This window comes from Phyllostomus discolor, chromosome 4, assembly GCF_004126475.2.
Source record: "Phyllostomus discolor isolate MPI-MPIP mPhyDis1 chromosome 4, mPhyDis1.pri.v3, whole genome shotgun sequence".
NCBI classification, from domain to species: Eukaryota; Metazoa; Chordata; class Mammalia; order Chiroptera; family Phyllostomidae; genus Phyllostomus; species Phyllostomus discolor.
In genome coordinates, this window is record NC_040906.2 from 55,131,517 (window position 1) to 55,144,954 (window position 13,438).

At 37.5% G+C, this 13,438-nt stretch overlaps 1 protein-coding gene across 1 annotated transcript in view; it reads right to left on the reverse strand.

Annotated features, from left to right (window-relative positions):
• LOC114495183 (xin actin-binding repeat-containing protein 2) overlaps window positions 1-13,438 on the reverse strand; it is a 72,498-nt gene that overhangs the window by 4,715 nt on the left and 54,345 nt on the right. Inside the window, 11 exon segments of the mRNA XM_036023353.1 lie at window positions 398-1,227; window positions 1,229-1,298; window positions 1,301-1,964; window positions 1,966-2,753; window positions 2,756-4,422; window positions 4,424-4,773; window positions 4,775-5,028; window positions 5,031-9,774; window positions 10,397-10,527; window positions 11,464-11,536; window positions 11,920-12,030. Of these exon segments, the coding sequence (XP_035879246.1) occupies window positions 398-1,227; window positions 1,229-1,298; window positions 1,301-1,964; window positions 1,966-2,753; window positions 2,756-4,422; window positions 4,424-4,773; window positions 4,775-5,028; window positions 5,031-9,774; window positions 10,397-10,527; window positions 11,464-11,536; window positions 11,920-12,030 (9,682 nt within the window).

Genomic DNA, 13,438 nt, shown 5'->3' on the forward strand with positions numbered 1-13,438 from the left:
ATACTAATAATGCCATATGGGTGGACAATTATTAACAAATATATAGTTACATACGATAATACTTATAATAATGCTACCACAATAATGATGATTATATCTGCTAAGCTATTCAAACTCTTATTTACATTAACAAATAAAGGTCTCAATAATCTATATACATAATAGTGTTTTTAATTCTCACACAATGCAGACAAATCATATTAGATGCTTTTATAAAGAGAAAGTAGTAAAAACAAGCATTGTAAAGAGAAGGATACTGGCAACCAGGGAAAGCTATTAGTCTTAGGTTATATTGTTTGGTCACTTCCATGCACTCTCTTCACTGCAAATCCTTTTAGCTATGGAGCACATGCCTCTAAATAGGTTAATCTTATTTACATTTTGCAAGCTCATTTACCACTTCTGAAGGCAGATTCCTCTTGGAAGGTGGTTCTCATCTCAGCTGCAGGAGCATCTGAGGTTGCATACCCCAGACTTTCAAAAACTCTTTGACTCTCCTGCCACGTCTTTTGAAAATTCCTCCTGAGTTCTTTAGGTGAGTCAGAAATGTCTAAAATGTGGCCCGCGATAACATCTTCATAAGTTGGCGGGGCATGCTTAAAGTCAAAGCCAGATTTGCCAGCTTCTGAATTATGTGTTGAAGACACTGTGGTCTTCGACCCAACAACTTGACTCTCAAAGGCATCCACACCTGAGAAATGTTCCCTTAGAGATCTTGTTTCAGAGTGTACACTGGGCTGCTTAACAGGAATATTTTCTAGCTGTCCTCTAGGACGATTGCAAGAAAAGCCTGTAAAACTAGTGTTTTCTAAAGATGTTAATCCAAATTCCTCATTACAAAATGTATGACTTTCTTGTTTTACATTATGGTCTGCTTCTCCATTTACATAAACTCTTGTATTTGACTTTGCTTCAAAAACTGGGCTATCCTCAAATCCCTGGAACCATCTGTTTATTTCACTTTCATGGTCATTCATGAAATTTTCAGCCATTTGCACAGTTCGGTTGGCTGCTTCATACCTCTGAGCATGCTCTGACAGGCGAGGCCCTTCCACTTTGCGGATGATTTCAACTGAGTCAAAACTTTCAGTATCTGGCACTGTGCCATTGGTGGCATTTACTCCATCTCTATGAACATAAGTTGCTCTTTTTTCTACTTTCCTAACTTCCTCTTGAGCTTCTATGGATTCTCTGAAGGGACCACTATCAACTCGATTGACATTTATATATGGTTATTGTAGGAGAGTCTCTACCACGGGTTTCTATCTTAATTTGACGACGAAGAGTTGCAGGAGATTGATGATCTCGGACCTCCTGTCTATAACCGGGCCTGGGGTTACCGGTGAACACGGGAGGGTACCTCTGGATAACTTTGCAGTGGTGTCTTTGAGTTTGACAAGTTGTTCCGAGCGGCTCCTGGGTGGGGAAGGGGAAGTATTTGCTCTGTGATCTCCATACGTTTGTGACACGGGTGTTCTTGGTGATGGTTCAGCAAAACTGTCCTTTTTAGGAGATGGAGGAAGCTCATCCTTAGTGGAGGTTTCTGGTCGCCGGGCAGTAGACTCAATTTTTATAAAAGTTGGTGATGGTGGGCGTGTCTTTAGAGAGGGAGAAGAAATCTTGCTATCTTCCAATTTAATTTCCCGATGGGTTTTCACATGATTATTAGTATTTGCTGCATGATGGATTTCTACGTGGTGATGCTGTGTTTTTTCTACAATGGTATTCTCTTTCTGTTCACTGTTTTTATAGCTAACATTAGTATTAGACACTTTAGGTGTTTCATTAAGGCTAGTAGGTTTATTTCTCTGCTCGCCTGCTTTAGAGGATACCATGGCTGTCTGGATAATATTTTCACAAGACACAAGCATATCCTCTGCTTGAGTTTTAATGTATGTTATTTCTTCTTTGATTTTTTCTATGTTATTCTCCACAGCAATGCGAACTCCATACTCTCTTTTCTCTCTCACTTAACAGCCATACCGGAATAATATTTAACAGGGTCTGAAATGTTTTAAGGCCATTTGTATCCGGCTCTATTTCAAACTGTTTTACCCTAGACAAAATCTGTTGTAGTTCTTCACGTTTTCTCAAAAATTCCAGTATATTTATAGAACATTTTCCATTATCCATCTGGGATTCCTTCAGAGAGGAAAATAAAGATTGGTTTTGTGTAATCTCTTGCTTTGAATCTTTACTATTAGAAAAGACTTGTTTCTGTTGTATCCCCTTTACACCAAGCCATTTTTCTTCCTGAAGATTATTGTCTGGCTGGGGAAATTTTTTATGTTCAACTTGACTTTCAGAAGTCTGTATTTGTGTGTGCTGAACATTCTCAGTCTGAGAATGAAGACGTGCATCAGTAACCTTTGGCATGACTGACTTCTGTGCTGATTTATTAAAAAGTTCTTGTTTTCTTTCAACTATTAGTCTTTCTTCCTTTGGACTAATCATTGGTGGGCCCTGAATTGTTGCTTCATTTTCTAGAAGTTTCCTACTCTCAGATTCTCTGAATTCTCTTTGCTTCTCCTGAACTATATTGCACTCATTTTCATGGCTTTTCCCCGAGGGTTCCATAGGCAATTTTATTGCTACTCTTTTCTCCTTCTCCGGTAACGGATAATATTTTTCAGCCACAGACTGCTTACTACTATATTCAGTGCTTGCTTCAGCTTTCTCAGCTTTCTGATGCTGTTTTTTGGTAACAATTTGAACATCAATTTCAGGTTGCTTTTTATGGCTTTCATAGTTTGGTGTGTTTCATTTAATTTGTGATCTAGAGTTGGAAGCTTGATGGTTCTGACTTTGAAACTTGGGGAAGCTGGTTTGCATTGGGGCATATGAAACTGCTCCAGATACTTATCTTGTGTTTGTTGTGTGCTGTGTTCTTGGTGACTCTGTTTAATTTCACAAGCTGATTTAGATTGTATCATGTCCCTTGAGCTCAGTAAAACTTCCTTTTTCATGATATCTTTGTCTTCTGAGGCTTCTAGGACATGTTGGAGCCTCTCAGTGGCAACTGTTACTGCTGCTGTTGAGAGCTTGTCATCAGCACACACTCCTGGAACTCCTGGGACTTGAGAATGTCTTTGAGGGTCTGGGTGGTGTTGGGCCACAGTGACCCCTAAATCCATTCCAGGTCTGGGAAACTCCTCATTTGTTTTTTGTAAAAACACTTCCTTTTCCAACTCTGATGTATTTTGACTTTGGCATTCTGTTTTGGCTATGTTGTAGCAAAAATTCATATGTTTCTGTTTTTCAAGCTCTTCTCTTTGTTGTTTGTATTTTTCTTCAGCAATCATTAAAGGTGTCTTAAATTTTCTCATATAAGGTTTTGGATGCTGTTGTCCTGAACCTGCAGGAAATGAATGAGATTTTACTAGAGGCGTTTTTCCTTGTTTTTCTTTGGGTGGTAAAGTTTCTGGAACTGTCTGTGAGAGAGATCTTGTAGAGTCCATAGATAACTGTTTTCTTTCGGGAGCACTTTTCCTGGATACGTTCTGCTTTGTCTCTGTTTGTTCACTGCTGGTCTCCGATATTGCTCTTTTCTGACCCTTTGAGGAAGTAATTTTACATTCCATATCTGTCGAGGAATTTTTCAGTTCTACTCTTGGGGAACCATAGCATATTTTATCTTCTGTCAGCTTGAAAAATTGGGGTTTTGGTAATGTGGGAGGTGGCAGACGTACTCCTGATTTTCCTGTTGTGATTTTAGCCTGAGAATGAGTTTTCTGAGAGCTTGAGGCTCCTTCTTGGGAATATTGTACCAATGATCCAGTGTGCTTTTCTTGAACAGAGGAGGGAAGGAGATGCGCTGGGTTTAGAGATGGAGTTGGAGGAGGGGGAGGTGGTGGAAACATTGATAGACATTCTCTTTCAGATTTCTCCTCTTCTGGTGGTGGAGGAAGAGGGAGGCCTGGGAAATTTTCAAACTCAGCCTTTATCTTCTCTGTGGACAGTGAGGGAGGAAACCCATTTTTTTCAGGCAACATCATTAAGGGAGGTGGAGGAGGAAGAGGAAATTCTATTTCAGATGATGAATTGGAAGGTGGAGGAGGAGGGGGAGATGGAGGTGGAAGAGAGCCCTCACTTTCTTTTACAATATTTTCAGGGTTCAAGTTGTTTGGATTAAAGGACATTTCCATGGCTATTTTTAAGTCTCTGGAAGTATTTGTCTTCATTAGAAAGTCCTGGCTGTTCAGGTGAAAATCAGTCTTCTGCTTTTTGTCAGTTGCCTTAAATTTATTGTGGCTTTTTGGGGATACTTTCACTCCTGTTACATTTGATATGTCTTGGTCTACAGGCCACACTGGTTGAGGGTTCACATGCTTTTTCTTAATATCTTTATCACAATATTGCAACTCTTGCTTTAACATAGTTTGCTTCTGAAAGTCCCCTGAAACTTCACAAGTTTCTCCAGCTCTTGTTGACTGAACCCTGGGTTGGACTGGGGTTAGAACTTGGTGTATTTGTTGACATTTTAGTGTTCTTGGTGTTTTTAAAACTCTTTACAGGGAAAGACTCAGGCTTCTGGTGGTCATTCCTCAGCCTGCAAGTTTGAGTCTGTTGCTTTCCAACTGCTTTATCAAGAAATTGAGCAGAGTTAAAGACTGCATCCTTTTTCTGTTCTCTCACTGCCTCAAGTTCCTTAGTTTTTACATTTTCCTTAACTGACACAGTTGAAGTCAATTGCCTGCTCATATGTTCATCTCTAAGATGCTGTCCTATTGTGGCCTCAGCCCAGGCACCCATTATGTCCCCTGTTTCAAAACATATCAAAGCTATTTTTCATAGCTTTGTGGTGTGAATTAGATAGTCTTGTAAGGCTTTTCTCAAGAGCATCATTGTTTTGTTCTCGATCTATGACAATCTTTACGGTACCTTTAGGGGCTTTTGGAAGATTAACCTCAGTTCTTTCTTCTTTTAAATTCTCATGACAAGATTTGCCTGTAGTCTGGTTGAGCATGTCTGTTCCCCCTTGCCACCTGGCTGCTGGCTCCAATGGTCCTGGTCTTGGCTGAAGAAACATTTTTTGTCTGTCTGGATGGCCACCTGATGAATCTTTGTTTTCTCTTGTGAGGATCCTACCATCACAGCTTGTGCATCTTCTCGGGTTCCATGTTTTTTATCTACCTCTTTGAAAGCTCGTTGTGCTTCTTTCAAGTTCTTTAATGAGGCTTCAAGGTCATCACGGATAAGCTCCTTTTTCAGGATTTCTGTTCTTGTGTTTGTAGTCTTTTCAAGGCATTCAATAGCTTTCTCAAAATCATCAGGGATGGCATCAGGCTGTTTAAATTTTGTCCATGGATGACTTGATTCCTTAAGTGACTTGAGGGTGGCCAACATGTCACCTTTTATAATTTCTTCTGTTTTAGCCACTGTTTTCTGATTTATGGCCTGGCTGAGGGAATTTAGGGTTGACTTCAGATCACCTTTTATAATTTCTTCTTTTGATGTCTTACAAGATGTACTCTGAGGCTCTGTCATGAAAACCTTGACCGTATTATGCACATCTCCTGGAATGATATCAGTTTCATGAACAGTACGTTCAACCTGAGACTGCCTTCTATTTAGTAACAGTTTTGTGCCCTCTATGTCACCACCAATAATTTCTTCCTTTGTTTCTTGTGTCCCAGCTGTTAGTGTTTCATTTGACCCTGTCTGTAGTTGTTGTAGATAATCCAAAGCTCCAGTTTCTATGCATGTTGTAAAAAACCGAACATTTCCCCTCTCAGAGGCATCAATTTTAACTCTTTCAGATATTTTATTGTTTGATATGGAAGATAGCAAATTATGAATGGTATGCTTCACGTCACCCCCTATTACTTCTTCACGCTCAATTGTGTCACTGGCATTTTCATGAAGAAGACAATAGATGGTCATGTTAATATCTCCTCTTTCATCCTCCTGAATTAAAATGCCTTTCTTTACAGAATTTTCTTTGGAGAAGAGGTTTTTGATTGCTTGTTGTACGTCACCACTCACCACCTCTTCTTTTTCAGTATGAAATTCTGTTGATCTGTTTAATAATTGAGCTTTGGTCAAACTAATATTTCCCCTCTCTTCTTCACTAACCATTATCTCTCTTTTTGTACAGTCTCTTTTGGAAAGTAGGTTCACCATTATATTTCTGAGATCAGCCCTGATAATTTCTTCTTTCTGTATCTCAGGAGATGTTTGATTCATTAGCTTATATTTTGCCATTCGGACATCCCCAACTTCATCAGCTTCAATGATGATTCCAGGAGCCTCAATAACTTTTTGAGAGTAGAGTTCTTCTAAGGTTTCTTTAATGCTCTTGCCGATAATTTCCACCTTTTCTACCCTATTTTCATTAAATTCATGAAGGGGTGTAGTTTCAAATAGCCAAGTAGTTGTCTTGACATTAGAAGGAGGGATTTCTTCCTTGGTGATTTTTGAGATGCTTTCATCTGCTTCCTTCACAGAATCCAAAGTTTGATTTTCAAACAGCCATACTGCCTGCTTAACACCACCTTTTTGCACATCTTGCTGGGTGACTGTTTTGATATTTTCATATTCTGACTCTTCTCCTCTCAGTTCATCTATAGTATGGGTTTCAAATAGCCAAGTAGATGTTTTAACATTGCCTTTTTGAATTTCATTGACACTTACTGTTCTTATATATGCATTCTTATGACAATTTTCAGACTCAAAAAATTGTTTACTTGTCTTTACATCCCCACCTTGAATATGGTCTACAGTGGGCACAATATGATGTGATTCTTCTGAAATCTGATCTAGTGGCTGAGTTTCAAATCTGTATCTGACAGAACTAACGTCTCCCTTCTGAATATCTTCTTGTGTGACAGATTTAATAACATACACTGTCTCTGATTTATTAATTGAGTCTAATGGTTTTGTTTCAAAAAGCCACCTTGTCCCTCGTACATCTCCATGTGTTACCTCTTCCTTTTTAACTGTTGTCACTTCATGAAAATACCCTTCTCGGTCTTGAATTGCATAGAGTGGCTGGGTTTCGAAGAGCATTCTGTAGCTGTTTACATTACCCTTTATGACTTCTTCAGTAATTGATTCTTTGGTACTGGTATAGTCAGATTCTTCTTTAATCTCATCTAAAGAAAAAGTCTCAAAGATAAAGCATCCCTTTCTTACATCCCCACCTTGTATGTCAGTCACTGTCTTAACTAATTCATCATCTTCTTGGCCTTCCTTTATCATATCAATGGGTTGGTTTTCAAAAAGCCACTTACAATTTAAAACACTGCCCTTCTGAATATCTTCAGTCTTTAAGGTTTTGATCTTTTTCAAAACTTCCTCTGAACCGGAGCTGATAGAATCTAAGGACTGATTTTCAAATTTATGCCGCATGCCAGAGACATCCCCAGCTTGGATATCCACTGGTATGGCCTTCATTTCCTTTCTTTCTTCTCCTTGTATGCTGTCCAAATTTTCTGTCTCAAAAAGAAAACAGGCTGTACGAACATCCCCACCTTGTATCTCCTCCTGTTTTACAGTTTGCAATTTGACTGTTGCTTCTGAGTCATCTTTTATGGTATCAAGTGGCTGAGTTTCAAAGAGCCAAGTACAGGCTTTGACATCTCCCTTACAAATTTCTTCACTGCCAGTCATCAGTGAAACTTTTTCATAAAGTGACTCCATTGGCTGGGTTTCAAAAAGCCATCTACAGGTTTTCACATCCCCTTTAACAACATCGGCAGCTTGATCAGTTTTACTTTCTAGTTCTTCCCTATTACTAAAATATTTAATTGAATCAAGTGGCTGTGTTTCAAACAGCCATTTAGCAGATTTCACATTTCCAGTTTGTATTTCTTGAGCAGATATTCCCCTAATTATCTGAAATTTATGAATGCTTTCATCAAACTGGTCAATGGGCCTTGTTTCAAAAAGCCACCTGCAGCTTCTTACATCACCTCTTAGGATTTCTTCTTGCTGGACTGTCTTTACCTGATGATATTTTCCAAGGTGATCTTGAATAGCATACAGTGGTGTTGTTTCAAAGAGTGATTTATTTAACTCCACAGCACCTCTTGTGACTCCTTCCACCTCTATTTTATGTGATGCATCAAATTTAATTAAATTGTTTGATTCAAAGAAATGTGTGTAATTCTTTACATCTCCTCTGTCAATTTCTTCAAGTTTCACTGTTTGTATATGTTCCTTTTCATCTTCTCTAATCTCTTCCAAAGGTTGGGTTTCAAAAATCCATTTTTGGTGCCTAACATCCCCCTTTTCTTCATCAGAGGCAGTGATTTTTTGAAGTTTTCCTACATCAGGGCTATCTTTTAAAGCCTCTATTGGAAGTGTTTCAAATAGACGCTTCGTAGTTTGTACATCACCCCCAATTTTCTCTTCAGATCTTAGAGTATCTGCATCAGGAACTTTGTTTAAAATGTCTAATGGCTGTGTTTCAAACATCCAACATTTTCTGGAGACGTCTGTACCTATTATTGCTTCCTTTTCAGTGATGACCTCTTGTGAATCTTCTTTGATTTTCTCCAAAGGTTGAGTTTCAAATAACCACTTTGCCCTACTCACCCCACCTTTGACATTTTCTTCCATGGATATTCCTCTGACAACTTTAATTTCTGTGATATCCTTGTTAATTGTGTCCAAGGGCTGTGTTTCAAACATCCACCGTGCTGTTCTCACATCACCCTTTTCTACATCTTCCCTGTGAACAGTTTTAATTTCTAGCATTTGACCTAAACCATCTCTAATAACATACAATGGTTGAGTTTCAAAACATTTTATACTTCTCTTAACATTTCCCTTAATTTCTTTGAGCTCAGACCTGAGTTGCAGTAGGTGAACCTCATCCACTGAATGAAGCTGTCCAATTTGATCCAGATGTTGACTTTCAAACATGTATCTTACAGTCTTCACATCTCCCCCAGTTATATCTGTTATGGCAGTTACCACTGGTGCTTCTTGACTTTGATGCATTTTATTCATTGAATCTAATGGTGTTGTTTCAAACATCCACCGGGCTGTGAGGACATCTCCTTTGGCTAGCTCAGGAATTTTCTCAGCATTTTCTGCAGTGCCAGAAGAATGATCCCCTAGTGTATCTATGGGTTGGGTTTCAAACATCCATGTGGTATATTTCACATCACCACCAGCAATGATTTCTTGATCAGCAATGCCCTTGGAGATGTTATCATCATCTGGAGAGCCATTGTTGATGGAATCTAATGGCTGATTCTCAAAAATCCATCTGATGGACTGCACCTCCCCCTTAAGAATTTCATCCCATTCCAAGTGCTCTCTTTCTGAGTTGAAAGCTTTTTGAGAACTGTCATTCGTATTCTCAAAAACGTACCGGGCTTGTTGTACATCTGCTGAAACTGAACTCTCTGTGTTCACTTGACTGGAAACAATCTCAGAAACCTCACTGATATAATCTTTTTCTAAGTTTTTTCTCAACTCAGGATGAATATGTTTATATAAACGGTTTAATTCATATAAATTCCTTTGCTTGGAATATAATTCTTTGGGGACTGGTGGTATTCTAGGAGGGCTGGGCAATTCAGGGGACTGGGAAAATGCTGTCACATCTAATGGAGTTTGAAGTATATCAGGTGGGGGAGGAGGAAATTCTTCTGTCTTTCCCAAAGGACTGGCATGAAGTTGTGCCAGAGTTGAGGAAACGGCACTGTGGCCACTATATCTCGTGGCTGATGTTTCCTTCCTCTGGCTGGTTGAAGAGCAAGAAGTGGAAGAGGTATCCATAATTGATGATGGCTTTAAAATCTCTTCATATTCACTTTCAATCTTTAAGGGAGAGAAAATCAAATCTTATAAAGATAAGTTGAGTAGTGGAGACTTCCTAGGCATTGCCTTTCACCTGTCCATCTATTATGACATCTCCATTGGGAACAACAGGTGACATACTCCATTTAGAAACAGACTTAGGAGCAATAGTCAGTGTTTGTTACTATGTTTCCTATAATCCATTTGCACATTTAGAGTTACATTCCCCATTCAATCCATCTATTCAGTATTTTAACATATTTATATAACCTTGATTATTTTTCCTCCTTTACTGAATGTGCTACACACAGTAATCTAGAAGGAAATGATGAAAGTCTGAAAGTACTTTTGAGGGTTGTTTTGTTTTGTTTAGTTATCTGACATTTAAACTTGGCTTTATTATTTTATCTAAAGTTCAGGGAATACATGATCCTTTCTTCCCCTATTTTCTTCAGTGAGAAAATTTCTGACTCTACTGCTTTCCTCATATAGAATAACATTTGTCTATGGAACAGAATAAATAATGGTTCATAACTTTTTTCATTGTTGAAAAACCACGCCAAACATTCAATAATTTGAAGATGCTATGCATTTACATTTGATTTTACACTTAATATGTTTCTATATAGAAAAACTGTCTTACCTTAATCTGCTTGGGTGGGGTTGTCTCTTTATCAGAACAAAGGACATTTTTCTGGGCAGACTTTTCAAACTGCTCTTTTAAAAACTTAGTTGAAACCTTTGGAATTTCTTCATCCTCAGGTGTATCTATGACTACAAATAGAAAAGAACACCAAGAATTTCTGTAATTAATAAACATGACATTTGAGAAGAAGTGAAAATGCCCTGGGAAACTTTTCATAATATAAGTAAAAAATTCAAGATACAAATGTGCACATACAACATTATTTTATTATGTAAGTTAGTATATGTCAAGAAATATACAAAGAAAAATAGTGGTCATTATCTCTGGATGGTAAGTTATAAGAGATGAAACTGCTATTTATTTCAGTTGTATAGAGTTTCCAAATTTTCTGTAAGCATGTTTTACTTTTATGTTCAGGAAAAGATAACAAGAGTTATAAAACAAGAACAGCAAAATAATACAAAAGGAAGACTGACTTCCTTAAACACAAACAAAATAAAACCACATACAGATATAGTCAAGTAATATTGCATTCACAGTTAACTTAAAACTGTCCTTTTAGCTTTTCAGGACACGAAACTTCTCATTCCCCTTATACAGGCAAGACAAACCACACCCCTACTATGCAAACTTGCGCAGATGTGCCTGTAGTCAAATTTCATATCTGTAGGTTGGAGAAGTGGATCTAAAAGTGCTTAAATCTGTTATTAAAAGTAATACAATCTAAATAACATTTCTGTTCTTAGGAAGCTTGATAAACATCAAGTTTTAATGCAATTCCCTGAGGCAAAAGTAATTCAGAGCGGGTTGGCTTACCACCTAGCTTTCAGGATGAGTTCATCATTGGGTTGATGGTCAATGAACTATTTTAGAAACTTATTGCATTGATCACCACTGGCAGAATCTAATTATACACAGAAATAATACTCTGTCCCTTTTGGGACCATGAGTCATAGTTACTAACTTTACATAGTGAGAAGACTGTGCCTTGGAACTCTTCCATTTAAATACAGACACATGAATAGAAGAAAGGTATATTAGGGTCAAATAATGCCAGATCTTACCTGTTTCTTGAACATATTGATGGAACTGAGAAGCTTGGTTTATTTCCTCAGTATGCTTTTCAAGATGAGAGATCTGTGTTTAAAGATAATTTTAAATAAATAATTGTTTTTAAGAAGTCAATGATTTCAGTACTGTCCATGAGTGCGTCATTTCACAGTGACTTTCACCTAAACTTTAGTGCACATTGAAGATGCTAATTAAACACCATTATCATGTGCTTTAATGCACGGGTTCAGACTATATCAGAACATATATTAATTGACATTTAACATTCACTCATATTTTTAGGGTACTTCTTTCATGTTTCTAAGAATGTCAGCTCCAAAATAGGGAAAGAGATGCTATGTACTAATATTAGATACATACAGGACAATAAAAGCAGTTGCTTACAACAAGGTCAGAATTCCCACACTTCTGAAAACTGTTAAAAAAGTGATGTCTTTCTAAGTAGTTACCATTTCTGTTCCCAAACCACCCATTTTGTGTAGTTTGGAAGCTTCTTTTTCATTTCTTGCCATTTCCTGGCTGCTTCTTGAAATGTCAAGCTGGTTGCCGTGAATTACCTCCTGAAAATGAATGAATGAATGAGTGAATGAATGAATGGATAGATAGATGGATAGATGAATAAACAATACCTTAATGAAAGTCTGAAAATTTTAACCTTTTATTAATGTAATTTCAGTGACAGAGGCTTCTGAAAAAAAATTAAGTTTCCTAGGTACATTTGTTTGCTTGGCTGCTATAACGAATGATCACTAAGTCAGTGGCTTAAAATTGCACAAACTTAATATCTTCGAGTTCTGTAAGTCAAAAGCCCTGACTAGGTCTCACTTGGTTTTGGCAGATGTCAGAAGGTATGCATTCCGTTCTTCAGTTTTAAGGGAGAATCTATTACCTTGCCTTTTGCAGTTCTAGAGGGTGCCCGTTTTCCGGGTTTATGGCTCCTTTCTCTATCAGACTGAGAGCTTCTTACACTGCAGTTTCTCTGATTCTCTCATCTGATCCCCCTTCTATTTTTAAGGACCTTGTAATTAATTACATTGGACCAATCTGAATAATCCAGGATTATCACCCTGTCAAAAAGTCTATTAGCAGTCTTCATTTAATCTGCAATCTTAATTCTCCTTTGCCATGTAATTTAACATTTTCACAAATTCTGGGGATTAGGACATAGATGTCCTTGGGAGCCATTATTTTTCCTCCTACCCATGGTAAACAACAAATGTTAATAAGGTGCCTTGTACCCAGTAAGAGAAATATGAACCTTAAAAACAAAATGGAAATCCTTGATGTAAAGTAAATATATTTTGTTGTTTATAAGCCAACTTTTCATGTTACAGAAAGACATCTAGTCTTCAAATTGGCCATCTAGTTCCATGACACATCCAGAGTTCAATTGAAGGTTGCGACCATTAAATATAAACAATATAAAGAGACCATATTGTGCTAGTATATAGCTCTGTCTTCCCACACATAGACATGCCTTTGGTTATGGTTAGCACAGTGACCCTGGCTGAATTGTAAGCTTAAATCTCCTGTTCCTGGGGTCTGACGCAAGTATAAAATTGATTGATTGATGTGATGAAGCAGTAGACATACTGCTAAAAAATCTTAGAACAGATGACTCTTTAAGAACACATGTATTTAAACTTGTTTAAAGTTGGGAGTTCACTTTCATCTTGATATCAACATCACTAACAAATACTGATTTTGAGATCTAATATTTAAAAATTTGATTTAGTAGAGAATAGTTGAGTGAGCAAATGTTTATTATTATTATTACTCAAATAGGAGCACTAAAGTTTTATTTGTTTATGCTTTACATGGAGGTAAATAGTTTTAAGTTATCAAATTCTAATCATTTAAACCAAGAATACATTTAAAATCAATTCATGAAATCTTGACTTTATATATTTGCTAGTGCACTTTTAGTGTGTGCAGTTTTCCCTCACCCCCAGCAGTGTATTTGGTATA